Here is a 27,840-nt window from a genome sequence, read left to right as displayed (position 1 = left end):
TCCTATGACACAGGAAGTCGCTTAACATTCTTGAAGCAACGGGGCTGTTTGCTCTTTCCAATGACGAGTGGTTCCAACTTCTCATTCCCATCCATATTGCAGCAAAGGAGGATTGTCAGTCAGTCCTTCGACGTTTTACCTCCAGTAGTTTCAGCATGTCTGAATCGCTTGCCAGTAGAGTCCGCTTTCGTCAGCATTGAAAATGTCACGAGGTGCAAACTCGTTGAAGATGGTAGGAAGAAATGAAAAAAACCCAATTTTCAGCACCAAAGTCATCAGCGTCTTGTCTTTCACCATGCTGTATCTTGAATTTTATGTTGTTCCTCTCCTTCCATCTTTCCAACCATCATAAGTACATAAGTACATAAGTAATGCCATACTGGGAAAAGACCAAGGGTCCATCGAGCCCAGCATCCTGTCCACGACAGCGGCCAATCCAGGCCAAGGGCACCTGGCAAGCTTCCCAACATACAAACATTTTATACATGTTATTCCCAGAATTGTGGATTTTTCCCAAGTCCATTTAGTAGCGGTTTATGGACTTGTCCTTTAGGAAACCGTCCAACCCCTTTTTAAACTCTGCTAACCTAACTGCCTTCACCATTTTCTCCGGCAAAGAATTCCAGAGTTTAATTATACGTTGGGTGAAGAAAACATTTCTCCGATTTGTTTTAAATTTACTACACTGTAGTTTCATCGCATGCCCCCTAGTCCTAGTATTTTTGGAAAGCGTGAACAGACGCTTCACATTCACCTGTTCCACTCCACTCATTATTTTATACTAGTAAAAAAGGCCCGTTTCTGGAACGAATGAAACGGGCGCTAGCAAGGTTTTCCTATGAGAGAGAGAGCCAGAGTGAATCTGCAGGTGTGTGACAGTGAGACTGTCTGTGTGACAGTGTGTGTGTGAGAATGAGAGTGTGTGACAAGGCCCCCTCCCCTGTTCCTAATGCCCCTCACCCCGTTCCCTCCCCTCTTTTTCCTCCTCCTTCCCATACTTTGGGTTCCTTAAGGCTTTCAAAAGTCTATGTACCCCCATTGCCCTAACGCCCAGTATCCGGATACCCCACCGCTTTCCTCCTCACCCCTCCCCCAAGATGTAATACTTTCACGTCCTTCATTTTTTAAAAAAAGTGTCCTATCTGCCCTGTGTACAAATGCCCGGCATTCAGATTGTGTTCCTCTCGTAAATTTTCATTTCTTTCATTCATTCAGAACTTGCCCCCCCCCCCCCCCCCCCCCCCCGAACACTTTTGGTTCCTTCAGTCTTTTAAAACTCTCCTACGTACCCTGTGTGCTAATGGCCAGCATTGAGATTGTTTTCCTGTCCCAAATTTGCATGTCTTTTAGTCATCACAACTCCCTCCCCCCCTTCTCCAGTTTAACACTTTAGCTTCCTTCAGTCTTTTAAAACTCTCCTATCTACCCTGTGTCCTAATGGCCAGCATTCAGATTGTTTTGCTTTGCCAAATTGTCTGTCACTGATGTCACTGAGGTCAGTGCATGCCTGCCTAGCAGACCACTTCCGGCAGGCACAGTCCCAAGCACATCCTGTTGGAGGTGAGAATTATTATATAGGATACCTCTATCATGTCTCCCCTCAGCCGTCTCTTCTCCAAGCTGAATAGCCCTAACCTCCTTAATCTTTCTTCATAGGGAAGTCGTCCCATCCCCACTATCATTTTAGTCACCCTTCGCTGCACCTTTTCCAATTTTACTATATCTTTCTTGAGATGCGGCGACCAGAATTGAACACATCCAACAGTGGCTTTGAATTCAGTTAGTCCAAGACTTTCAGCTAGCTGATTAGCTTTCTTCATAAGCAGTGGACCACCGACTGGAAACTGTCTGCTCCTAACTTGAGAAAACCACCGAAGAAGAGCATCTTCTACCTCCTCAGCTTTTCCTGCCCGTTTTCGTTTCCAGTGTGGATTTGTATTGTTTCGCCAGTCTTCCAGAAGCTGGTCTTTCTGCTTCAAGATACTTGAAATTTGACTGGGATTGACACCATATTCTTTAGCAATAAATGCTTGACTTTGTTTTCTAATTTTTTAAGAACTTTTATTCGTTCAGCCAGTGTTAAAGTGTTACAGTTGCGCGGCGACGACAACTCCAGTGTACACTCTAACAACATTCTTTTGCTTCTTCTGCCTGTGGCAGTTAACCAATGATATTTCAAATTTACCACCCCTTTGTCACATGCCAATCAGGTTCCATATTCCATGCGCGTGCTTATGCGGAGTCTTTTCTGCAGAGGAGCGGTCTTAAACCATGCATATAAGCGAATCTTGCACTTATCAGTGGTGCGCTAAACCGAAGTTTGTCCCCATAACAATTGATGGCGCCAAAAACGGGACCGAAGTACAGCATGCAGTTAAACAGAGCATGCACTTATCCAACGTGCACTTAAATGCAGTGCACTGTACTTATTTGTATTTGGGGCAGAGTCACAAGGAGCTGCAGTGGGAATTGAACCCAGTTCCTCAGGATCAAAGTCCGCTGCACTAATCACTAGGCTATTCCTCCACAATAAGACAGATAGACGAACAGTGTCAATCTCTTTTGCATATATGCATATATGCCAGTATTCTAAATATTGATACATGTAATATGCATATACATGTTAGTACATAGTATATGGAATTGACTTAAGGAGTGCCAGGAAGAGAAGTATGTAGACATATTGTACACAGTACTAGACATATATAAAATTATAAACAAACACGCACCCATTGTCAAACATAAATGCATGGTCGTAGGAGGATATGGTGATATGTATAAGAAACAAAGTTAGAATTTCGTCTCCTTTTTACCTTTGTTTTCCCAGAGCCTGTTGGTCCCACCAGCATGAGGCCATGCCGTACTACAGTGGTTTCATAAAGCTGGATACACTTTGTTATAAATCCTAAAAACAAAACAAAAAAAACAGGGCTCATAAAGCAAAGAGTGATTGAGACAATCTCCATTCATACATCTATTTCTCAGAGGAAGACGTTACTGTAGCTCCACTCTTCCACCTCTGGGACCAAGAAGCCCTTTTTATTCCATTGGAAGAATGAAGTCCCAGTCAGTCAACTTTAGTGCTGCTTTACTGATAACAATGTAGTAGGAACACCACTATATTTGGTGCCTAAACATATTTGGCACCCTAGGCAGTTGCCTATATTGTTTCTGCTTCACTTGGGGCTGCACATGCATTATGTAAAAGTAAACACTATGGAGCTCATTTTCAAAACAGAAAAACATCCAAAAAGTGGCATAAATCTGCATTTAGATGTTTTTCTCACAAAAACATCCAAACTGGTATTTTCAAAAACAAATTTCAGACGTTTTTCTATGAAGTCCATCAGAAGTGCATTCAAATCACAAGGGAGTGTGTCAGGGGCGGGATCTGGGCATTCCTAACACTTGGACGTTTTTTAGTCATAATGGAACAAAACAAAAACGTCCAGGACTAAAACTAAGATGTTTTGAGCTAGGCCTGTTTTATAATGAATAAGGCACAAAAAGGTGCCCTAAATGACCAGATGACCACTGGAGGGAATCAGGGGTGACCTCCCCTTAGTCCTCCAGTGGTTACTAACCCCCTCCCACCCCTCCAAAAAGGTGATTAAAAACATTACTTGCCAGCCTCAGATGTTATACTCAGGACCATTAGAACGGTATGCAGGTCCCTGGAGTACTCTAGTGGTGAGTGCAGTGCACTGAAGACAGGTGGACGCAGGTCCATACCTCCCCCTACATGTTACACTTGTGGAGGAAACTGTTAGCCCTCCAAAAGTCACCAGAAACCCACTGTACCCACATATAGGTGCCACCTTCACCCATAAGGGCTATGGTAGTGGTGTACAGATGGGGGGAGGGCTCAGAAGACAAGATAAGGGAGCAATGGTGATATGTGCACCATATGTGCATAACACGAACAAATTCACCACCATTAACACACCAAAACTGAATCTCCCAATCTCGGACACCCTAAATTAAAAAGAGTAAGACCTTTCTTCCCAAGGAATGTCTTCCGTAACCTGGTACAATCAAGGGTACTCAGTCATCTAGACTAGTGCAACACACTCTACGCTGGCTGCAAAGAGCAAATAATCAAGAAACTTCAGACAGCCCAGAACACTGGCCAGAACTGCAGCTAGACTCATATTCAGTAAAATAAAATATGAAAGTGCTAAACCCCTACGAGAAAAGCTACACTGGCTCCCACTTAAAGAACGCATCACATTCAAAATATGCTCCCTAGTTCACAAAATCATTCACGAAGATGCCCCAGCCTACATGTCAGACCTGATAGACTTACCACCCAGGAATGCTAAAAAATTATCCCGCACATTCCTTAATCTTCACTTCCCCAACTGTAAAGGTCTAAAATACAAACTAACGCATGCATCAACCTTTTCATACCTGAGCACACAATTCTGGAATGCGGTGCCGCGCAACTTAAAAACAATTTATGAACTAACTAACTTCCACAAATTACTGAAGACCCAACTCTTTAACAAGGTATACCACAAAGATCAACAAATGTGAACTCCTCCACATACATCCAGAATTGTCTTAAAATATCTGCTTGTAATACTACTATCATGCTTTATCATTATAATGTCACCCAAGATCCTTCTGTAATACTAAATGTCTATTTTCTTATATATTTCCACCATTCATGATGTATTGTAAGCCACATTGAGCCTGCAAAGAGGTGGGAAAATGTGGCATACAAATGCAATAAATAAATAAATTATGAAGTCCACTGCAGTGCTCCCTAGGGTGCCCTATTGCTTTCCTGGTCCTGAGGGACCAGTCTACTAAAAATGTTGGCACCTCCTACATTCCAATGGCTTGATTTTGTGCATTTTGCACTTGTATGTTTTTTTCGTAAGAAGGACCAAAAAACAAAACGTCCAAATCACAAAACCTTGTTCCAAACAGTATTTAAAAAAAAAGAAAGAAAGATAGACCTTTATCTTTTTTGAAAATGACCTTCTCTCCTATTCAGATTTTGGACGTTTTTTGGAAAACATCCAAAGTTGGACTTAGACGTCATATCGAAAATACCACTCTTTGTGTTTCCACACCTATTTTGTACATGCATATATCCTTGAGTGATTTTATAAGAGTCTACTTTGGCAGAAAAATGCTGTTCTAAATGTTCAAGTTCCTTATAAAATTACTCCCAAAATGGACTGAAACAAATATGCTCCACTGTGGAAGTTCATACTAAATAAAAGCAAGCTCTGCACTCACCATCAGCATCTTTCAAATTCTTCTTGATACAGGTGTTGCGGATTGATTCCTCTAAGATGCCATAATCAATCGCCTCTTCTTTGATTTTGGGAAACAAGTCTGAGACAATGCCATTGAAGAGTTTGAGATCACCCTGAAGGAACTTGGGCACATTGACGTCACGGATAGCTCTTAAACAGATCAATTCCTGAAAAGAGTTCAGAGCTTAAACGCAATATGTAGACACAAATCTTCCAGCTGTTGGCCTCAAACACACCTACACCTTCCATTATCTCCAAAGATATCCGATCTCTATCATTATCTCCACTTAAACCATGGTGAACAGTGCAGCCTTCGATAATCAGTGGTATTTAACCAGGTAGTTCCACTGAAAAGCGGCCAGTATAGGAGTGGTCCAAGTGCAGAGTCAGGGAGAAGCTGGCACTAATAGCGGCATAAGCCACATTCAGAGCTGGTGCCTGCATAGCTAAGCAGCTAGAGAGGACTGCACAAAAGGCTGTCCTATATCTGGTCTCCTAGCTATTTTGGTGCTGACACTGAATATCTGCTGGTACCTTCATAATTTCCACTTTGATCCCCCCATCTCTCCCTTGATTCCAATCCCCACCTGATCTGATCCGATCCAATCTCCCTTGTTCAGTTTTGCCCCCCCCCCCCCAGTTCTGATCCCCCCCCCCCATGTTTCCCCTTCTAAGGCCCCCTTCCATGTCCAAGCTTCTGCCAGTTCTCCTTCCCCCCAACTTCCATACCCCCTTTGGACTTAATCAGATGTGATCCCCGGTGTCTAGTGAGATGGGGTTGGAGGGAGACCCCTTTCTGCTCCTGCCTCATCAGCTCTGGGTTTCAAAATGGTGGCACTGACCTCTAGCGGTAGTCATCCGATGTCTCCATGGACGGATTAGCTCTCCTAAAGCTCAGAAAGCAGGCCCTTCTGATAATGTGCAGGTAATCCCTAACCACTGTCCTCACCCATTTCCTTTCTAGTCTGTTCCCCACTTTGCACTTGTCTAAATTAAATTTCCCCACAATTTGGATGCCCAGTATAGTCTCCTAAAGTCCCCTGAAATTTCACGCAACCTGCAAGTGATTTGGTCAGGAGCCACTTACCGCATACCCCTTGGGGTATGTGTATTGCATGCTGGGAAATGCTGCACTAGACCACAATGTTATGCAGGAAATCAGCATGACATTTGGTATGCTTTCCTCCTATAATGGTCCAGGGTAAGTGCATCTTTCCCAGAGAGCACTTATAAGCAGTTCCTATCTTTCTAAGGGCGAATTTGACTACTACTGTCTAGTGAGATAGCTGTTGCTGCAATTTGAATATGAGAGACTTCTGGACTCGGTATATACTCCCTAATTCCATAACTGGGTGGATGCCTGCATTTACACACCCCTTGCATGTAATTTACATCATATTAGCATTTTGTGGGTAAGAGTATATTTACATGCTAGCAGAGTGCCTAAATGCTATTCTGTAAGGGCACATGTAAATGCAAGGGGCCATACACAAGCAAGGAGCATGGGTGAGAAATGGGCAGGCTCCCACTTACATGCGCAACTTACAGTATACTGTAAGTAATGTGAGCACCTGCCACATTAGGCATCAGCAGTTATGCCAGTTATAGAGCTGAGGTAACTGTGGGCATGTAAATCTTTGGCAAGCAGATGTTGGTTTTTGCTACTATTCTCTAACGGAACTGAGAAACACTGGGGCAACTACAGTAGACTTGTTCATGATATAGATATTATTATGGGATTAAAATGAAGAGGTAGGGGCTGATGAACTTACTTCATCCATTGAGGGGTTTTCTCTCTTCAGGTTTCCAGCAGCAGAGATTACAGTCTTTACAGCTCTCATTCCAAAGTCATAGTGATCCTGTAACAAACAAAATAACAATTCATGAAATATCCTGGTGTCAGGCAGAAAGGGGTGGAGGAATCAAAGAGATATTCCTACATTATAACACAGTAGATTTTGAAAGAAAAAGCCCAATTGACCCATCCAGTCTGCCTGACCGTCTCTGTCTATCCTAAGAATATATCCCAGCTGCCAACAATAGAAGCTTGATTACCTGTTGGTTACCATTCTTATCCAAGGCAAATTTTATTTGTTTGGATTTCGTTTGTCTTTCCATTACTAGATCAAGGTGAGTTACACTCAGGTACAGTAGGACTTACAATCTAAGTTCATACCTGAGGCAATGGAAGATGAAGTGACCTACCCAAGGTTAAAGGAGTGTCAATAGAATTTGAACCCTGACTTCCTTGGTGCTCAGTCTGCTATTTTAATCACTGGGCTGCTCCTCCACTTTCTCGGTGATTTGTCACTATCCTGGGAAGTTGAGTATAAAAGATGCCAGGCACAGTCCAACACCCATGCCTCCCATGTCAACATGTTACCAGCAAGTTAAAAAAAATCTAAACTAGTGAGGCTGTCACCTAAACTTCCAGCCTCTGTGGGTCTTTCAGGACAGTAATCGGCATCCAGCTTCTCCTTCATAAGCACGCAATTATGGAACGCACTACCAAACGTCAAGAAAACAACACATGATCTACCAAAATTTCGGAAATCACTAAAAACTAATCTTTTCAAAAAGGCACACCCCAATGACCCAACCTAAATGCCTCGATACTGCAACACAAGGAAACTACTACCCGACCTGGACAAAACTTAACCCTTCCTCCCTATTCCCTAATGTGTCTATCACACATGAACCTTCTACTATATCACTTTGTATCTGTTATACCGGAACTGGTGATTGCCACCACGGTACTATGTAAGCCACATTGAGCCTGCAAATAGGTGGGGAAATGTGGGATTCAAATGCACTAAATAAATAAATAAATAAATAACCTTGGTTGGTTTCTTTGGAGTTCTAGCCTGCTGATACCAATTACCATATTGTCACGATTGGGACTATATTCCCTGTCGGACTTGCTTTGGGGTTCCTCCAGCCAAGCCAAGTCTGTTTGTTAATCCTGAAGTCTGTGTGAAAATCCTGAAATCCGTTCCAGTCCAGTCTAGTCCATTCCGGGATCCTGTTTCAGCCAAGCCATGCTCTGCTGTTGTTGCTGCCAAGCCCCCACCCTTACTGGTGACCTCACCTGTAGTGCCTTCATTACCTCCTGGGAACTTTCTAGGTTGCCTTTGCAACAGAGGTCATCTGATGAGTTTCTCGTCGGTGAGTGTTTTTTGCAGTGCTACCCTGTTACTTTTTATCCTGCCTTTGACCCTGCTTCGTTCCTGGAGTATTCTACTGTTACTGCTTGCCTTTGTTCCTGCTTGTTTCCTGGGCTACTTGACTGTTTGCTGGCCGCCTGCTGGATCCTGCAGTTCTGGTTTTCCCTTCTGTCCCATAGTCCTGCCGGCCACCCGCACCCAGGGGCTCAACCCCTGGGGAACGGTGGTCAAGAGCAGGTGAAGTCTAGCTGTTCCTGCCCTGCTTGTTCCAGCTTGCTCTGCTTCAGCTGCAGCTTCAGTCCGGCGGTTCCAGTCCTGTTTTACCAATCCGTCTGTGTTCCGCCTTGTCTCTTGTTTGGGTGGTTCTCCTGCCGCTGCTGCTCCTCAGCAGTGGCCCAAGGGCTCACGAGTCCAGATTATCCTCGAGAGTCTGACACATATGGCCTGAAATCTCTAGGCTTTGCTCCTTTATATTCCCCTTGTTTTCTCCTTATCACCTTGCTGGACAGTATCCAGCCACTCACCTGCCAACAGTGACCCAGCTGGTTTCCAGGATGTTCCGCTATGTCAATTGATTGTGTTTTTCCTTTATCATCTTGCTGAACAGTACCCAGCCAGCACAAACCTGCTAGCATCCACTTGGTTTGTTTCAAGCTGTCTGTGAGGTTATGCTTCCTTACTCTATCCTTTGTTTTCTCCTTATCATCCCTACCCTTGACTCTGTTCTCAAGAGAGTAAAGGATAGGCTAAGAAATGTAGGGGGAAATTTTTAAAGGACTGTGTGGCACTTACACATGTAAATAGCAGCAACTGCATGTATAACTGACATACAGGTGTAAATGTCAATTTTATATAGGTTTAAATGGGGTATGTTCTGGGTGGTCAAAAGTTATACAGTAAATATATTCCCATTTTAGAGTAGGAATACTTATATATCTGAATTCAAGAAAGTTTGGGACAAGTACATAGGATCACTAAGGGGGAGGAAGGATTAGTACATGGCATGGATGGGCAGACTGGATAGGTTATTTGGACTATCTGCCTTCATTTTTCTCTGTTTCTATGTAAAGCCCCAAACAATGCTGTCCTTTTTTTGGTAATGTGTTTTTTTGTGTGAAATGGCTGTTGCCACTGGATAGACCTGTAAATACATAGCTATTTGTCAACATCCTTATATGTATTTTACATAAGGCTTTGCATTCAACCAAGCCGTTTCTAAAATATGCGGGGAAATGAGAACGTCTTGACTTGGACATCCCAGTTCCTATCAAGACATCCTACACAAAATGGGCTTCACATCACACAATTCATAAAATAACTTACAAAACTGTCCTTTAAGGAGGTAATTTTATCAAGGATTTTAAATATGGGGGTATACACGTATAAAGAGTAATTTAATGGAAAAATGTGCACACTTTCATGTGGACCTTGAATCGGTGAAGTTCTCTGGGGCATAGATTGGATGGATCAGGGTAGTATTGTGATGTACATTATATATTTTATAAAACAGGTTAATATAAGCACACTGTAGCTACACAAGCTTACACCTCCTTTAGTGCAGGTGTCAATTTGAGAGGTGTGAGGATTTCTGCACTGCTGGGGCTGGTTCCGAGTACTTACTTTATAAAAGCCCATAGGCGCCTATGTTGTATTTATAAAACAGGCTTAAATAAATATATGCCTTTTTGGAATGGAAAATAATAAAGATCACAATCTTCAATAGTAAACAAAGAAGACCTAATAATAAAATTGACCAATGCTATTTTGTATAATTTTATTTACTTATTTATTGCATTTGTATCCCACATTTTCCCACCTCTTTGCAGGCTCATGAATGGTGGAAGTATATAAGAAATAGACATTTAGTGTTACAGAAGGATCATGGGTAACATGGTAATGATAAAGCATAATAGTAGTACAACAAGCAAATATTGTAAGACAATTCTGGATATATATATATATAGGTAGCTCAATCATAAGCGCAGCCATCCCAGTTGCCTAGCTTACTTCCTCAGGCTTGGGTACCCCGCCACCTGCCCGGGGTAGCAATGCTAATCCCGGGCCTCCCCACCACCAGCTGCGGCCAGTTGTGCTGAAATCACAGTTTCTAATATATTCTGGAAGTCGTTATTAAATAGGTCGTTTCCGATAGCGGAATACAAAGCCTGTAGGCAATTTCCATGAAAAATCTTCATTCAAAAACTAGGCTGGAGACAGTGCATGAAACAGCCAGGTTCAGATCCAACATCTGGTTCCTGCTCTTTGTTTGATAAAAGCTACAGACAACATAGGTACAGTGGTTATATCCATCAGGAGAAAATAGATCCTAGCATTGTGCAACCTCCTCAATGGTTGCACTGGGTTCCCTCGTAATAAACAATATAGAAAGAGGATGAAAAAGGCTGTTGGGCTCATTTTCATAAGAGAAGGACATCCATCTTTCGACATAAATTGGAATATGGGCGTCCTTCTCCCAGAGACGTCCAAATGGGTATAAACGAAAGCTGATTTTGGACGTCTCCAAATGCAGTCCATCACAAGGACGTCCAAAGTTCAAAGGGGTGTGTCGGAGGCGTAGCGAAGGCGGGACTTGGGCGTGCCTAACACTCGGACATCCTTTGACCCATAATCGAAAAAAAACAAGGACGTTCCAGACAAACACTTGGACGTTTTCACCCGGATGTGTTTTTTTAACGAATAAAGCACAAAAAGGTGCCAGAAATTACCAGATGACCACCGGACAGAATCAAGGATGACCTCCTGTTACTCCCCCAATGGTCAGTAACCCCCTCCCACCCTCAAAAAACATCTTTAAAAATATTTTGTGCCAGCCTCTATTTCCTTCTCAGATGTCATACTCAGGTCCATGACAGAGCATGAAGGTCCCAGGAGCAGTTTTAGTGGGTACTGCAGTGCACTTCAGACAGGCGGACTCAGGCCCATACTCCCTCACCTGTTACATTTGTGGAGGAAACAGCGAGCTCTCCAAAACCCACTGTACCCATATATAGGTGCCCCCCTTCACCCATAAGAGCTACGGTAGTGGTGTACAGTTGGGGGTAGTGGGTTTTGGGGGGCTCAGCACACAAGGTAAGGGAGCTATGTCCCTGGGAGCATTTTATGAACTGCACTGCAGTGCCCCCCTAGGGTGCCCGGTTGGTGTCCTGGCATGTCAGGGGGACCAGTGCACTACAACTTAACCTTTGCACAAAGGAGTGCATACAGTATGGGAGGAAAAAGGCTCAGAACCCCACCTCCACACGCTTTTCATTTCCAAGTGGCAGAACTTTCCAGGGTAAATTTACGTCATTGGCATAAAAAAACCTCCCTGATGCAGCAATCGTTAAAACTCCAATTGTTTTTTTAATCCTTATGGATACCCATTCAACATGAGACTATGATTCAAAAAAGAAAAAAACAACTTAGATTTCATTCAAAAGTGCTCTCAGTGTTCAGCTGTCACCAGTGGTGTGCTGGAGCCGGCTCGCAAGAGCCGCTTGTTAAATTTTGACAGCTCTTGCGAGCCGGTTGTTGTTGGGGGCGAGCCGGCTCCATTGCGGGAGGTAAGCATGGCAGGAGGGCGCCATCACAGGCCATGCTTACCTCCCCTGCTGCTCCGAAGCATATCCAACCATGTCCTTCGCTCCCACCCTCCCCTCCCACTCCCCTCCGTCTTTTTTTAATTACCTCCGTCGAAGCGCGCGCCATTTAAAGCCCTGCTGCATGCTGGCCGTCTCCAGGCTTCCCCTGCTTGCTTCGGATGATGTTCGTGCCTTAGTCCCGCCTTCACGAAAAAAGGAAATGACGTCAGAATGAAGGCGGGACTAAGGCACGAACATCATCCGAAGCAAGCAGGGGAAGCCTGGAGACGGCCAGCACGCAGCAGGGCTTTAAATGGTGCGCGCTTCGACGGAGGTAATTAAAAAAAGACGGAGGGGAGTGGGAGGGGAGGGTGGGAGCGAAGGACATGGTTGGATATGCTTCGGAGCAGCAGGGGAGGTAAGCATGGCCTGTGATGGCGCCCTCCTGCCATGCTTACCTCCCGCAATGGAGCCGGCTCGCCCCCAACAACAACCGGCTCGCAAGAGCTGTCAAAATTTAACAAGCGGCTCTTGCGAGCCGGTGCGAGCCGGCTCCAGCACACCACTGGTGACAGCTGAACACTGAGAGCACTTTTGAATGAAATCTAAGTTGTTTTTTTCTTTTTTTGAATCATAGTCTCATGTTGAATGGGTATCCATAAGGATTAAAAAAACAATTGGAGTTTTAACGATTGCTGCATCAGGGAGGTTTTTTTATGCCAATGACGTAAATTTACCCTGGAAAGTTCTGCCACTTGGAAATGAAAAGCGTGTGGAGGTGGGGTTCTGAGCCTTTTTCCTCCCATACTGTATGCACTCCTTTGTGCAAAGGTTAAGTTCTAAGTACTTGTGATATTGTCTTGGAAGAGCTATTTTTGTGATATGTGGAGAGGCATTTTCGAACGGGACGTCCAAATTGCGATTTGGATGTCCTTGCAAAACGGCAAAATCCAGCGGTGGGGAAACCCATATTTTCAAAATGATGGATGCCCATCTTTTGTTTCGAAAATACCGTCAGGGACGTCCAAATCCTTAAATTTTGCCATCCCTAGATTTGGACGTCCCTAGACTTGGTTGTTTCTGATTTTCGGCGATTTTCAAAACCAAAGACGTTCATTTCAAAAACGTCCAAGTGCAAGCCATTTGGTTGTGGGAGGAGCCAGCATTTGTAGTGCACTGGTCCCCCTGACATGCCAGGACACCAACCAGGCACCCTAGGGGGCACTGCAGTGGACTTCACAAATTGCTCCCAGGAACATAGCTCCCTTACCTTGTGTGCTGAGCCCCCCAACCCCCCCCCCCCCCCCAAATCCACTACCCACAACTGTACACCAGTACCATAGCCCTTACGGGTGAAGGGGGCTCCTAGATGTGGGTACAGTGGGTTTGTGGTGGCTTTTGGAGGGCTTGCTGTTTTCCTCCACAAACGTAACAGGTATAGGGGGATGGGGCTGGGTCCACCTGTCTGAAGTGCCCTGCTCCCACTAAAACTGCTCCAGGGACCGGCATACTGCTTTCACGGACCTAAGTATGACATCTGAGGCTAGCACGACATATTTTGAAAGATGGTTTTGAGGGTGGGAGGGGATTAGTGACCACTGGGGGAGTAACGGGAGGTCATCCCCGATTCTCTCCAGTGATCATCTGGTCATTTCAGGCACCTTTTTGTGCCTTAGTCGTAAGAAAAACAGGTCCGGGTGAAAACGTCCAAGTGCTCGTCAGGGACAACCTTGTTTTTTTCGGTTAAGGGTCAAGGACGTCCAAGTGTTAGGCATGCCCAAGTCCCACCTTCGCTATGCCTCTGACACGCCCCCTTGAACTTTGGCCATCCTAGTGACAGAGTGCAGTTGGGAATGTCCTAAATCGGGTTTCGATTATACCGATTTGGACGTCCATCTTCTGATTTATGTCGAAAGATGGACGACCTTCTCTTTCGAAAATGAGCCCAAAAGTCTCTTCCATCCTCTCTCTATATATTGCATATTACGAGAAAAACTTTGAGGAAGTTCAACAGATTGAAAGAAATACTTTCCTACATGGACCTTTAGTGCCAATGCCGTAAAATATACCAGAGGCAATTTTATAAAACCTTTTTGCATGAAAATCCATGGCAACCTCATGAAACAAACACAATGCAGGTGAACAATGCAGGTGAAAGAGAAGGATTAGTTATTTATGAGGTATAACAATGGAGAATGAAGTCCCTTACCTGAGAACTGAGCTGCTCGGACGACAACTTGAATGTGGTGGTGATTTTCTTAGCAAGGACTTTGGCATTGTTGAACCCAAAGGAATAAAGGGAGATTTCAGCGATCATGGCATAATCTGGGACCATCATAGCAACAGGACGGAAGAGGGCCTATAAAATGGCACAAGACCATCATAATTGAGAGGACGATATTTAGGAAAAGTATCATCTTGCCTCTCAGACAACAAAGTAAAGGTATACATTATTTATGATGAATGATATGAAGTTTATGTTGATTTTAATGTTTTTATGTATTGGATTATGTATGTTTTACTGTTATCCACATAGATGTTTTAATATGCGAGTCATTTTAAACGAATGAATGAATAAATAAGTGGTAGCTCACAGTATCCTCTTGTACTTCATACCCAGCATTCCATCGAGTTTCCCATTGAAAATCAGTTTACAGGCTCTACATGCTGTTTGAAAATGTCTCCCTTAATGTACCATATAGTCAGTTCTTCATGCAAATCAGATCCTAATCTGAAGTGTAATACAAATTCTATAATGGAACACAAACGGAGCAGATCGTAGGCAAACAAAATGTGATTTATTAATATAAACAATTGTAATATATGTATACACGCACAAAAACAGCCCGACACAGGCCGTGTTTCGCTCAACAGGGCTGCTTCAGGGGCTACACAGTAATCCTTTGCTGTCAAGTATAATAGATATGTGCTCAATATACTGTAATGAATATAGAGAAGATCATCTTGATTCAAAAAACAGCTGGATCAGAGATGCCACAAAGTAGAATGCTGACTTAGAGTCAATCCGACAGTCACTTATCTGTGACTGTCGGATTGACTCTAAGTCAGCATTCTACTTTGTGGCATCTCTGATCCAGCTGTTTTTTGAATCAAGATGATCTTCTCTATATTCATTACAGTATATTGAGCACATATCTATTATACTTGACAGCAAAGGATTACTGTGTAGCCCCTGAAGCAGCCCTGTTGAGCGAAACACGGCCTGTGTCGGGCTGTTTTTGTGCGTGTATACATATATTATAATTGTTTATATTAATAAATCACATTTTGTTTGCCTACGATCTGCTCCGTTTGTTTTCCATCTTGGATTTCGCAGACCGTCTGCGTCTGTGCTTTCTTGGACCCTTATACAAATTCTATAAGGCATATCAAATAATTTCAATTGAAATGATAATAAATAGAGGTAAAACAAAAAAGAAGATAAAATGATATCTTTTTATTGGACTAACAATACATTTTTTGACTAGCTTTCAAAGGCAATACCTTCTTTTTTGGTTCAGAAATGAGCAAATGATGCCAAATATCAGAATATATAAGTGAATATATAAGAATATCAGATAACATGGCTACCACAACTAAGTTATCTATTTTTAATAAGAAATGTGAATGTATTTTAACATAGCATGTTCCTGAAGGTATTGAGTTCTATGTAATAAAACTGAGTTAAAAATCCATGTTAGATTATTAATGCACATTTTTATAATTTTGTTTTTTACCTTACTTCTGATTTTATGAACTAATGATCAAATAATCATTTTTGCACATTACCTAGAGTTCATTTAGAAGTTAAAGTTTTGTAAACCTAAAGTTAAAATTTAAGTATTCACTCACTTTTAAGTTATCAGGCAATTCAGTGCGACCAGCATATCCAGGATTCATGGTGATAAAGACAGCACAAGAGGCCACAAGTGGGATCTCAACGCCTTCAAACATGAAGCGATTCACCTGAGGAAACAGAGGATGCATGTTCTAGAAAGAGAACAAGGACTGAGGAATATAAGAGGAAAGATCTTGAACTTGAGGCAACATGAGACTTTTATTCCAAGTCACTTGAGTATGCCACCCAGTGCTGATCTTTCCTGTCTAGCCCAGCAGCTGCGGCTTCTCATACAATTTTGTGTCATTGAACCAAATGGCAGGTGTTGCTATTAGATAATGGCCAGCATTCTTTTTCTTCCTGGCATTATATACACTTGCTTCACAGCATTCCTAGTTTCTACCAATCTAAGGAACAAGAGTTGATTCTGTAACTAAAATCCAGGTGTCCTTCATACCCATGCAGAGTGCTGCTGCTGAGCCTTACATGGGGCTTCCTTAAGCAAAGCAGAAGGTAATAAATAACTTTAGAGGTTTCTTCAGGAACACAGGGGAACAAACCAAGGAGAAAGACAACAGCAAGACTACTTGAAGGAATAGAGAAATACAGAGCCCTGCAGGGATAGCAAAGTATTGGAGGGGCTAGGATGAACACTGAGGCCACTAGCACAGTGGCGTAGCCAGACAACCAATTTTGGGTGGGCCTGAGCACAAAGTGGGTGGGCACACAATTTTCTCTCTCTCCCCCAGCACTTCCCAAACTCAAAATATAAATACTTTAGCTGATGAGGATCCCCAATCTCCGTCAGCTGGGGACCTCCATCAGAGATGGACAGAACTCCTCCCCGCCAAGCCCAGCAGGCAGTAGCAACTCCTCGAGCCACTGATGCCAGCACCGCATACATGCTTAGTTGTCAGTGGCTCCAGGATGCTGCCACCATCTGCCAAGCTCGACAGAAGGCAGCTCCAGCCAGCCCCGGAACAGATCCCCAGCTGAAAGGGCTTGGGGATCCCACTAGCCACAGCAAGGGTCAGGGCTGCTGTTAACCATGCTGGTGACCAAGGCAGAAAATAAAGAAGCCCCTCCCCCAATTCCCTCTCCTCTCCAATCTCTTCATCTGCCGTTACAGTCACACTGACAGACCCTCACAAATTATAGAACAAGGGATCACAAATTAGAAATAAAAATATGTAGACAAAATTAAACTGGGAACCTCAGCATGCACTGCAACACTGGAGAAAAAAAAACCCATAAAAGCGCATTTCCTTTTCTACTTAACACAATAAAAAGACATCCACTATGCACATTTCCCAAAGCTAACATATTCCATTTAAAACATTCAAAATAAAATGATTTTTCTACCTTTATTGTCTGGACATTTTATTTTTCCATCATGTTGGTTCCAATTTCTCTTTCCCGCTTTCCTGTCTGTCTTCTGCTAATTCTTCAAGCGGCTGTCCATTTGTCTTTTTTCTCCTGTCATTTCATTTCCTCACTACACCTGCCTCTGAAATATTGATCTTTCCATTTTAGCTCTTTCCTTTCTTTCTTTTCTGTCTCTGTACACTCAAATTTCATCCTCTTTCTAAATCTTTTCCTTCTTTTTACTTTTCAGATGTCTATCACATTTCCATTTCCTTTCACCCACTAGCTCTCCTATTCCCCATCTCTCTCTCTTTCCTAGCCTATCATTCCTTTCCATCTTCAATCTACGCACCATTACCATATTTCTACCCCTGTAATCACTGTTCTCTCATTTATTTCCTTGTCATCTCCACTCCCTGGGCCTCTCCCCCATTCTTTCCACCATTCCCAGTGTCTCCCTCCCTCCACCCTTCCAGCCCAGCATCTGTTCCCTCTTTCTCCCATCCTCACCCTCTAGCCTGATATCTCCCTATCCCTTTTACCTCCCACCACCAGCATCTTCCTGTCCCATCTCTCTCCCCTCCCCTATTGTTCAGCATTTTTCCCTTTCTCTTCTCTACCACCCATTGTTCATCTTCTCTCCCTGGATCCATCTTCCCTCTTTCTTCCCTCCCCTGCTTGTGCATCTCTCCTTTCCTCTCCTCTCCTCCACCTTCATGTCCAACTTTTCTCCCTCTCCCTGCCTTGAGCCCCTGGTCTAACATCTCACTCCCCCCCCCCCCCCGTCATGCCACGCCACGCCACACCACACAGCATCTCTCCATCCTTCCTTCCTTCCTTCCCCTCACCTCAATGCCATGTTCAACATTTCCCCTCTCATCTCTCCCTCCTTTCCTTCCACTTCCATATCCAACACTTTTTCTCTCTCTGGTCCTTTACCAGTCCTATGCAGCCTTTCCCTCCCTCTCCCCACCCCACCCCACCCCACCCATATCCAACAATTCTCCCTTTCTTTCCCCTTGCAGCATCTCTCCATCCCTCCCCCCACATCAAACAATTATTCCTCCACCCCGCCCACCTAGCACTACCCTGTCTCACTCCCTCATCCCAACAGTGCCCTTGTCTCTCCCTCTCTCCCTGACCCCTCAAGCCACTTACCAGCATGCTGATTTTTTTCTCCCTCCCCTCAGCCACCCGCTGACATGCTGCACCTATTTCCCCTCTCCCCCCCCGCCAGCCTCCCGCTGACATGCTGCACATTCCCCCCCCCCCCACCTGCCAGCCACCCGCTGACATGCTGCACCTTCCCACCAGCCAGCCACCCGCTGACATGCTGCACCTTTTTCCCCTCTACCACGCCGCCAGCAACCCGCTACGGTTTTTTTTTTACCTCCCAGCCACCCGGTCCAGCTCTTCATGTCTGCAATGGCGCCGCATCCGTCAGCACGCTGCTGCTACACGACTGCTTCCTTCCGGGCTGGCCTCACCTTCTTCAATACTCTTTCTGAAGAGGCGGGGCCAGCGCAGAGGAAGCACTCATAGCAGCATGCGCGCCGGAGGGCGCTGCGCGGCTCGAGCTAGCACTGCTGCTGGATTCGGAAGGGGATGACAGGGAAGGGAACAAAACTTGCGGCGCTCCGGCTGGGACTGGAGGAGGGAAAGCTGAAATTGTGGTTTCGTTCTGTATGAGGTGCATTCTTTGCTGGGTGGGCCTGAGCCCAAAGTGGGTGGGCCCAGGCCCATCCAGGCCCACCCGTGGCTACGTCCCGTGACTAGCAGAACACAAAGGATTTTGGGCAAACACAGGAAGATAGTTGGTACAGAAAAGCAGAGAACTATTGATGTTTATGAAAGAAAACACGAGGAAGGAGAAACAAAGAGTTGTAGGGGCTTCTGAAGAACTTGGAGGGTAAAGGGTTCTGCAGAAAAATGCCAAGGATAAGAATGTCAAAAGAAAGAACTGCATAAGTTTCTGCAACAGTAGATGATGGAAAAAAAAAAGTCTAAAGAAAATGGTGTTCTCTGATGATAGCAGTGCAATGAGGTACACAAATGAATCATTTGACTGTCATGTTGGCACAAGAGCACTCTTTCAGAGCTTTGAAGTATACACAATGGTTACCCAGACTGCTGAACCTGCCGTCCATCAGTTTACACTAACACCTGAACTAGCATAAAAATGGAATGTGAACTCCTCCCAACAGGGAAGCAGCTAGACTATATGGTTTGCTGCAATGCCGTCATCAGAAAACATAAATTACAAATATTAAGCATTCTCTGGTACAAGTGAAGATGCAGTGAGCTGCTTGTTAGGACTCCATAGCTAAAGGCTGTCTCAAAAGAAAAAAAAGACAACACATTAACAATAAATACAACAAGAATGTGCTTTTTGTGAGGGAACCTTTTATTCATTTTATGGAACTATAAAACACAGAACATTAAGGGCCCTGTTTACTAAGGTGCGTGTTTTTAGCACACCTACACATAGCATGTGCGCTAACCATGTAGGCGCCTATAGGGATAGTGTAGGCACGCACATGGTTAACACGTGTACATGGTTAACGAGTGTTAAAAACGTTAACGCGCCTATAACGCTGCTTAGTAAACAGGGCCTTAAGACAGGGAAACAAACCAGAAATAATCAAAATTGGAGCTTAAGAAGATGGGAATTATACTCTGCTACATAAAGGAGGCAGTTCTATAAGTGGACACTTTCATTAAGGCACTGTGAGAACCTATTATATAACAGCATCTGGACACCCAGATTCCATTATTGAATACATAACTAGTATTGGCAACCCTACACATGTGTACCTTTAGTTACACCTGCCACAGACCTTGCATAACTGCAATTATGTAAATGTGGTAGGGATGCATATAACTGATAATATTCTGTAAGTTACCCACATAACTACGAGTTTCTGCCCAGGTGTATGTCCCCCTTACATTTTCACGCAATGCCACTTGTGTATGCCATTACAGAATACTGCTTAAGTGCCCTGCTGCATTTTCATGGGTAAAAGTGCACGTATGCTACTATTCTGTATACTTATGTGTGTAAGGGGCTCATAAATCTATGCACCCAGTTATAGAACTGCTCTATTATTTATGTATTTTATTTTAAAAATGTATAGACCACCTAAAACTAGGTGGTTTCCAATAAAACATGCATAATCCATTACACATTATAGCACAAAGCAATAAATAGCAGAACATACTACAACAAAGTCCCCACAAAATCAGAAAAATAGTCTTAAAAAAGTCTTGTAGAACAGATTCTCCAAAACTTGAATATCAAAGGGAACAAAGGCTATAGACACTGGTGAATGTCTAGGCAGCCTTGTAAATATCTTTTAAGGAGATAAACCTTAGCTAAAGAATTGACATCAACATAGCTCCAACAGTACGACCCTAGGCATGCCCTTCAATGGTTAGGCCTTCGAAGGCCTAACAATGATAAATATAAATAAATAAATAAATAGTGAGCCATCATAAATGACCTAACATCATAAATCTACCACAACCAGATAAAATCGAATTCTATACACCTAACTGTTTCAATCAATTTTCACCAATGAACATTAACGCATTACCCCATTACCTCTCATGCTTCTATTGATCTTTTTACCCAACGTACTCAACAAGTTACTTCATTATTTATGAACTTTAATGTTAAACTGTTTTGTATTTCTCATTCCGGAAATGGAGGTTATCATTATGGCATAATGTAAGCCACATTGAGCCTGCAAAAAGGTGGGAAAATGTGGGATACAAATGTAACATTACAGTAGTCTAGTTGGGACAATATCAGCATTTGTGCTATAAGACGGAATGACTGTCTGGAGAAATAGTCTCTGATTCTTCTCAGCTTCCATAGTGTTTTGAAGCTTTTTGACGTGATTGCAGCAATTTGGTCTTCAAGGGTCAGATGTTTGTTGAGAATGATTCCTAGTATTTTTATTTATGTTTCGACTGTATAAGATTGTTGATCTATTATGAGGTTTTGGTAAGTAGTGGGATTGTGCTGGCTGGACAAAACCAGGAGTTTGGTTTTGTCTCAGTTCAGTTTATATTTGACAGTTGTGGCCCAATTTTCCATGAGGTCACGTTCTTTTTTAGCCTTATCCAGTATCTCTGTGATGCTGTTGTTGAAAGGTAAGTAGATGGTGACATTGTCTGAATATATGAATGGGTTTAAACCCATTTTTTCCAGTTTCTTGCCAAGTAGAGCCATCATAACATTGAATAGTATTGGTGATAATCAGGGAACCCTGAGGGACCCAGCATTCAGGGATCCAGGAGGCTGAAAAGTCATTGGACATCTTGACAAGGTAGGATCTAGTTCTTAGAAAACCATTGAACCAGGCTGTTACTGCTCCAGTTATTCCTATGTTGTCGAACAGGGTCATTAGTATTGTGTGATCTACTAGGTCGAATGCGCTTGACGTATCGAATTGTAGTAGTAGTATTGACTGGCCTTCGTTTATTATTCTTCTGAATTTTGTGATCAGGGTGGTTATGACTGTTTCAGTGTTATAGCATGGTCTGAAGCCTGACTGAGAGCTGTGAAGAACTGAGTAGCGCATTAGGTACTCCATTAACTGTCGTGTTACTGGTCCCTCCATTGTTTTTGTCAGCAGTGGTATTGATGCCACTGAACTGTAATTAGTGAGTTCACTGATCTTTCTGGGGGTGTATTTAGGGATTGGGGTGAGTATAATGTTGCACTTGTCAGAAGGGAAATGGCCTTTCGAGAACATGTATTCTGTGTGTTAAGAGTTTGATGATTCAGTCTGGTGGGTTTTCCATCATGTAGTTTGAGCAGCTGTCTAGTAGGTAATTGGTGTGTGCATATTTTGTCCATAGTGCTTTAACTGAGCTGGTTGTTGGTATCTTAAATGAGGACCAGATTCTGTCTGCCTTGATGTGGTCCTTGTTGATTTCACAATCATGTAGGAAATATATGAGAGTTGTTTGTGTTTAAGCTAGGTTTGCTCTTATTTTTATTATTTTTTCTTTAAAATATGGTGCAAGCTCGTCTGCTGTTGGTGGTTTTCATTTGACTTTAACAGAGCTTGTGTGTTCAGTATGTTTTTCATTAGTTCATATAGTTTTTTCATGTTTATCTTTTCTAGGTGCATGTATGTGCTATAGTATTCCGCTTTGGCTCTTTTTATGGTGTGCTTCTACTTGCTTAGGGCTTTCCTCTATGTGGTTTTGTTCATGTCTAATTTGTTTTTGGATCATTTTCTTTCCAGTTTCCTGTACAGTTTTTTCATCTCTAATAGTTCCTTGTTGAACCAGGGGTGCGGTTATTGTTTCCTCTTAGATTTCATTTTGAGTGGTGCTATTTCATTTAGTGTGTTTCCACTTAGTTGGTCCCAGTTTCTCATGAAGTGAATGTTGGTGGGTATTATGTTTGTTTGGTCATTCATCGCTGTTCACCAGAAGCTATGGTTGTCCACTTTTCCTCTGGTTAGGACAGTGTGTGGTGTCCTTTATTCTCTGTTTTTGCCATTCTCTTTCCATTGAAGTGTGAAGATGAGTATGTTATGGTCTGACCATAGCACCTCTGCCCAGTTATGATTCTCTATTATATAGTTGTTCAGCCACCTCATCTCATGTAAAAGGTCACCAATTAGACATACTAGCTTACAGACTCTTAGCCAATGAGATGAGGTGGCTGGTGCCGTTTTGAAGTTCAATTGGTTCAAGAAGTTTGTTAGAAGCCTGGTGTTGGCATCTTGTAGCTTGTCTAGGTGTAGATTGATATCACCTAGTAGAAGGACATTTGAGAAGTTTGTGCATATCTTTGATATGAAGTCCATGAAGTCATCTTGGGTGTTGGACCGTCTTCCAGGCAGGCGGTAGAAAAGTATAATTAATCAGTTAATATTGAGTCTGTGATTCTGCATGCCATGATTTCAATCGAAAGGGATACATGTTCAGCTATAGTTTCTACTGTAAAGAAGGATTTGTATATTAAGGCAACCCCAACTCCTTTCTTTTTAGTTCTGTTGATGTGTGCTATTTTATATCTCGGCGGACATAAGTCAAGCCGTACTGAGTTGTCTCGCATTTGCGGCTACTTTTCTGTTATGAATAGTATACCTAATTGTTCGGTTTCAATTCAGTCTCTAATTATTGTTGACTTGTTAACCACTGATCTCGCATTTATGTAACCTATAGGAATGGATACATATGTATCAATGTTGATGTTGGTGTATTTAACGCTCTGTAAATGTCTATGAGGCATATTTTCAAAGCACTTAGCCTTCCAAAGTTCCATAGAAACCTATGGAACTTTGGAAGGCTAAGTGCTTTGAAAATATAATAATAAAAAAAAAAAAAAAATAAACCCATGATCTAATATTGGCCATAATGGGATATGTTGTGGGACTTGTGGTAGAGTGGTAGTAATTAGGGGTTAATTGCCGGAACCCCCAGTGGTCTACCCAACTCTTTTAGTAAACTTGACTTTATTCCAGAGTTTTTCCCTGATGCACAATGGTGCAAATTGTGTGTTATAAACAGAACAGGCAACAAAAAACTTGTGACAGGAATCCAATCTATCGTATCTAGGGGGCTCTGCAGTCAATCGGAGCTGGAACACAGAGACCATGAGAAAAGAGTGCTTGCCTCCCTGTTGTTAGGTAGGGTTTCTCTTTCAGGCTGTTGTTCTTCCATAGTCAGTCATGCAGCTGTGAAGGGAGAGTTTAGAGCAGGGCTACAGGCCACAGTATAGCTCTCATGTTCATGGATTTGACAATTTCCTTGGGGCTTTAACTTGAGAAGAGTATATAGGGGGGCTCCGGTTAAAGTAGTGGGATCCTGTAACTAGTGAGTAATCAGATATTTGGCCCTGTGAATAAGAATATTGACTTGAACAGTGATGAACAAATGGCATGTGGTTAATGATATTATAGAAAATAATGTTTTAGATGGTTTATTTTTAACAGAAATTAGGTTGGGAATTGAAGGGACCACAGTTAAACCATGCAGATTATCAAAATTGGAGTTTATGCAGACAGCATAGGAGATAGGGAGAGGTGGCTTTTATTGGTAAAGCTTCCTTTTTTTTGGAACAAGTTGATTTTTCTTTTCCCAATGAAACAGAGGATCTAGTTTCGAAGCGGCTTCTACTAATACCTTTGGTTTTCTTTTGTTATATTGTCCACCTACAATTTCAGTTGAAGCTTGGGATAAAGTAGTGGAAAGTGTTTCAGAGTTACATACACTTTATAAGGATGTGCTGGTTTTCGGTAATTTTAATACTCATTTTGAAGATGATTTAGATGATAAGATAAGGTTGTTAAAATCTGACTAGGGAAAAAGGGGGTGTGGTAAGATGGCGTCCTAGCTTGCTGCGTGAGCGTCTCGGGAATCTGCTGGAAATACCTCATTCTTGTTTTTCCTGTGTTGAAATGCCTCATACTAAGCGGAAAGCGGCGATTAAAAGGCAACCGCTGATAGCCTTTACTTCGTCTCCGATACAGCAGACCCTAGACCGCTACATGACAAGCTTCCCGGTGGAATATGGTTTGGCGAGTCCCGCGTTGAGTGACGCCGAAGGAGCGACGTCTATTCTGGGGCCGGATACCACGCTATCGCCGCCTGAGCTGACGCGACCTCCGTGTCCTGCAAGTTCCAGGGTGGGGTTAGCAGGCCAAGCTGAAACGCAAGACGCCGAAAGTTTGAGCCCAATCGGCGGTTCCCCCCCTGGACAAGCAGAAGGAAACATTCAGGAGCAAGGCTCCCCACAGGAAGTTACCCTGACGGCTATTTGGCAAGCGGTCCAGGGCCCACCTCTTCAATGCTGCGTTCGGCACCTAACCCTTACCGTTCAGTGAATCCAGAATGCCCCAATTTGACTGCCCCTATCGGACCGACCGTTCACTTGTCTATTAGATTGTAAGCTCTTTGAGCAGGGACTGTCTCTCTTTGTTAAATTGTACAGCGCTGCGTAACCCTAGTAGCGCTCTAGAAATGTTAAGTAGTAGTAGTAGTAGTAGTAGACTAACGGCTGAGGTGGCTAGATCAACTAAAGAAATTTCTACAATAGTGAGTAAACTGTCTACAATGTCGGAAGTTTTTGAAAAAACAAAATCAGAAGTAACAAATCAAGTATCTCAGGTAAAAGATGAGGTAAATACAGTGAAACTGACTGTGGACACCTTGGTTAAAGATAAAATGCTAACATCTCGCAAAATAGAGCAAATTGAGAACTTTAATCGACGTCTTACACTCAGACTATTGAATTTTCCAATATCACCTGCACTTTCATCTTATGATTTCTTCAAAAAATATCTACAAGAGATTTTGAAGCTCTCTCCTAAAGATATTCCCCCTTGCAATAAAGTGTATTACCTTCCAGCTACTCAGAAGCGGGGAGAGGCTTCTCAATCAGTAAATATGGTGAACATAGCCCCTCAGAGAAATGATATTGACTTACAGAATTTAACTGCATTATTAGAAGACTCTATGGTTGAAATAACTAACCGGGGGACTCTGATAGTATTCTTTGTATTTGAGCAGGACTTAAATATGATTATGAAATTATATTTCAAAAACTCCACAGCACTCTTTTGTGGTCAAAAAATATGGGTATACCCTGATGTTACAAAGGTGACCCAGCAAAGAAGAAAACAATTTTTGATCCTGAGAGAAGATGTAAAAACTTTGGGTGCAATTTTTACATTGGTTTATCCCTGTAAATGTGTGATACGTTTATTAGGTGTTAAATATGTATTTTTTGAGCCAAGTCAGCTGAAGGTATTTCTGGACTCTAAGATTCCAACTAGCCGCCAGACTGGAACAACTGAATCAGCGAATAGAATATGACGGGATAAAACATAGGACTATGCCAATTGTGGTTTAAAACTTGATTTTTCTTATTGAATTCTCCTTTTAGTTTTCTAAACCCACTCCCCCCAAATAATTGTTGTGGTCTAAGGAAGAGTAAGAAATATTACGATTAGATATGCATATCTTTTATTTTGTAATTGCCTTGTAACTGTTTCTCTGTATTACCTTACAAATTGATATTCATTTGTAAAATTTGAAATTTAATAAATAAAAATTAAAAAAAAAAAAAAAAATCTGACTAGGAAACAAGTTTAGAGCAAATAGTTATGTATACAACACATATTGCAGGACATAGTTTGGATTTACTTTTCATAACTGAAAATATTGCTAAATGAAAAGGACATTCTTTTTTGTTTCTTTTACAATTTGTTTTAATTATAACCATTTTGAGATTAAAATATTCATATAGCTACAAATGCAAAAATAAATAAGAAATCAAACATCTTTCATTAATAGGGATCTAGTTTCAAAAGTGGCTTCTACTAATAGCTTTGTTTTTCTTTTGTTATATTGTCCACCCACAATTTCATTTGAAGCTGGGGATAATGTAGTGGAAAGTGTTGTAGAGTTACATACTACTACTACTACTATTTAACATTTCTAAAACGCTACCAGGGTTACGCAGTGTTGTACAATCTAACAAAGAAGGAGCTTACAATCTAAAGGACAAAAAAGTGCAGTCAATCAAATTGGGGGCAGTCTAGATTTCCTGGATAGAGGTACAATGGTTAGGTGCCGAAAGCGACATTGAAGAGGTGGGCTTTGAGCAAGGATTTGAAGATGGGCAGGGAGGGGGCTTGGCGTATGGGCTCAGGGAGTTTATTTCAAGCATAGGGTGAGGCGAGGCAGAAAGGGTGGAGCCTGGAGTTGGCGGTGGTGGAGAAAGATACTGAGAGGAGGGATTTGTCCTGTGAGCGGTTTTAGGTGCTGGTTTTAGGTGAGTTTAATACTCATTTTGAAGATGATTTAGATGCTAATACAAGGTTGTTAAAATCTGACTGAGAAACAAGTTTAGAGCAAAAAGGTTCAAAGAAGAGTGACCAAAATGAAAAAGGGGTGAAACTCCTCTTGTATGAGGAAAGACTAAAGAGGTTAGGGCTCTTCAGGTTAGAAAAGAGACGGATGAGGGCAGATATGATTGAGGTCTACAAAATCCGGAGTGGTATAGAATGAGTAGAAGTAAATCAATTTTTTACTCGTTCCAAAAGTACAAAGACTAGGGGACACTTGAGGAAGTTACAAGGAAATACTTTTAAAACAAATAGGAGGAAATGTTTTTTCACTCAATGAATAGTTAAGCTCTGGAACTCTTTACTGGAGGATGTGGTAACAGCGGTTAGTGTATCTGGGTTTAAAAAAGGTGTGGACAAATTCCTGGAGGAAAAGTCCATAGTCTGCTATTGAGACAGACATGGGAAGCAACTGCTTGCCTTGGGATTTGTAGTATAAAGTGTTGCCATGAGTTGGGTTTCTGCCAGGCACTTGTGACCTGGCTTGGCCACTGTTTGGAAAATAGGATACTGGGCTAGATGGACGGTCTGATCTATTTTGTTACATTTGTACCCCGCGCTTTCCCACTCATGGCAGGCTCAATGCGGCTTACATGGGGCAATGGAGGGTTAAGTGACTTGCCCAGAGTCACAAGGAGCTGCCTGTGCCTGAAGTGGGAATCGAACTCTAGTATGGCTACTCTTATGTTCTTTTATTATTATGTAGTTATGTATGCAACACATATTGCAGGGCATAGATTGGATTTA

The 27,840-nt window shown here is 42.6% G+C and overlaps 1 protein-coding gene across 1 annotated transcript in view; it reads right to left on the bottom strand.

The window, feature by feature from the left end:
• The window catches only part of LOC115458777 (dynein heavy chain 1, axonemal-like), a gene marked incomplete at its 5' end in the record, with an annotated part of 332,737 nt that overhangs the window by 125,878 nt on the left and 179,019 nt on the right, over positions 1-27,840 (bottom strand). The window contains 5 exon segments of the mRNA XM_030188593.1: positions 2,814-2,905; positions 5,251-5,437; positions 7,043-7,129; positions 14,225-14,374; positions 15,868-15,981. Of these exon segments, the coding sequence (XP_030044453.1) occupies positions 2,814-2,905; positions 5,251-5,437; positions 7,043-7,129; positions 14,225-14,374; positions 15,868-15,981 (630 nt within the window).

This window comes from Microcaecilia unicolor, unplaced genomic scaffold, assembly GCF_901765095.1.
Source record: "Microcaecilia unicolor unplaced genomic scaffold, aMicUni1.1, whole genome shotgun sequence".
In the NCBI taxonomy this organism is placed as follows: Eukaryota; Metazoa; Chordata; class Amphibia; order Gymnophiona; family Siphonopidae; genus Microcaecilia; species Microcaecilia unicolor.
The sequence above is the reverse complement of the archived record's forward strand: the minus strand, read 5'-3'. Positions and strand labels throughout refer to the sequence as shown.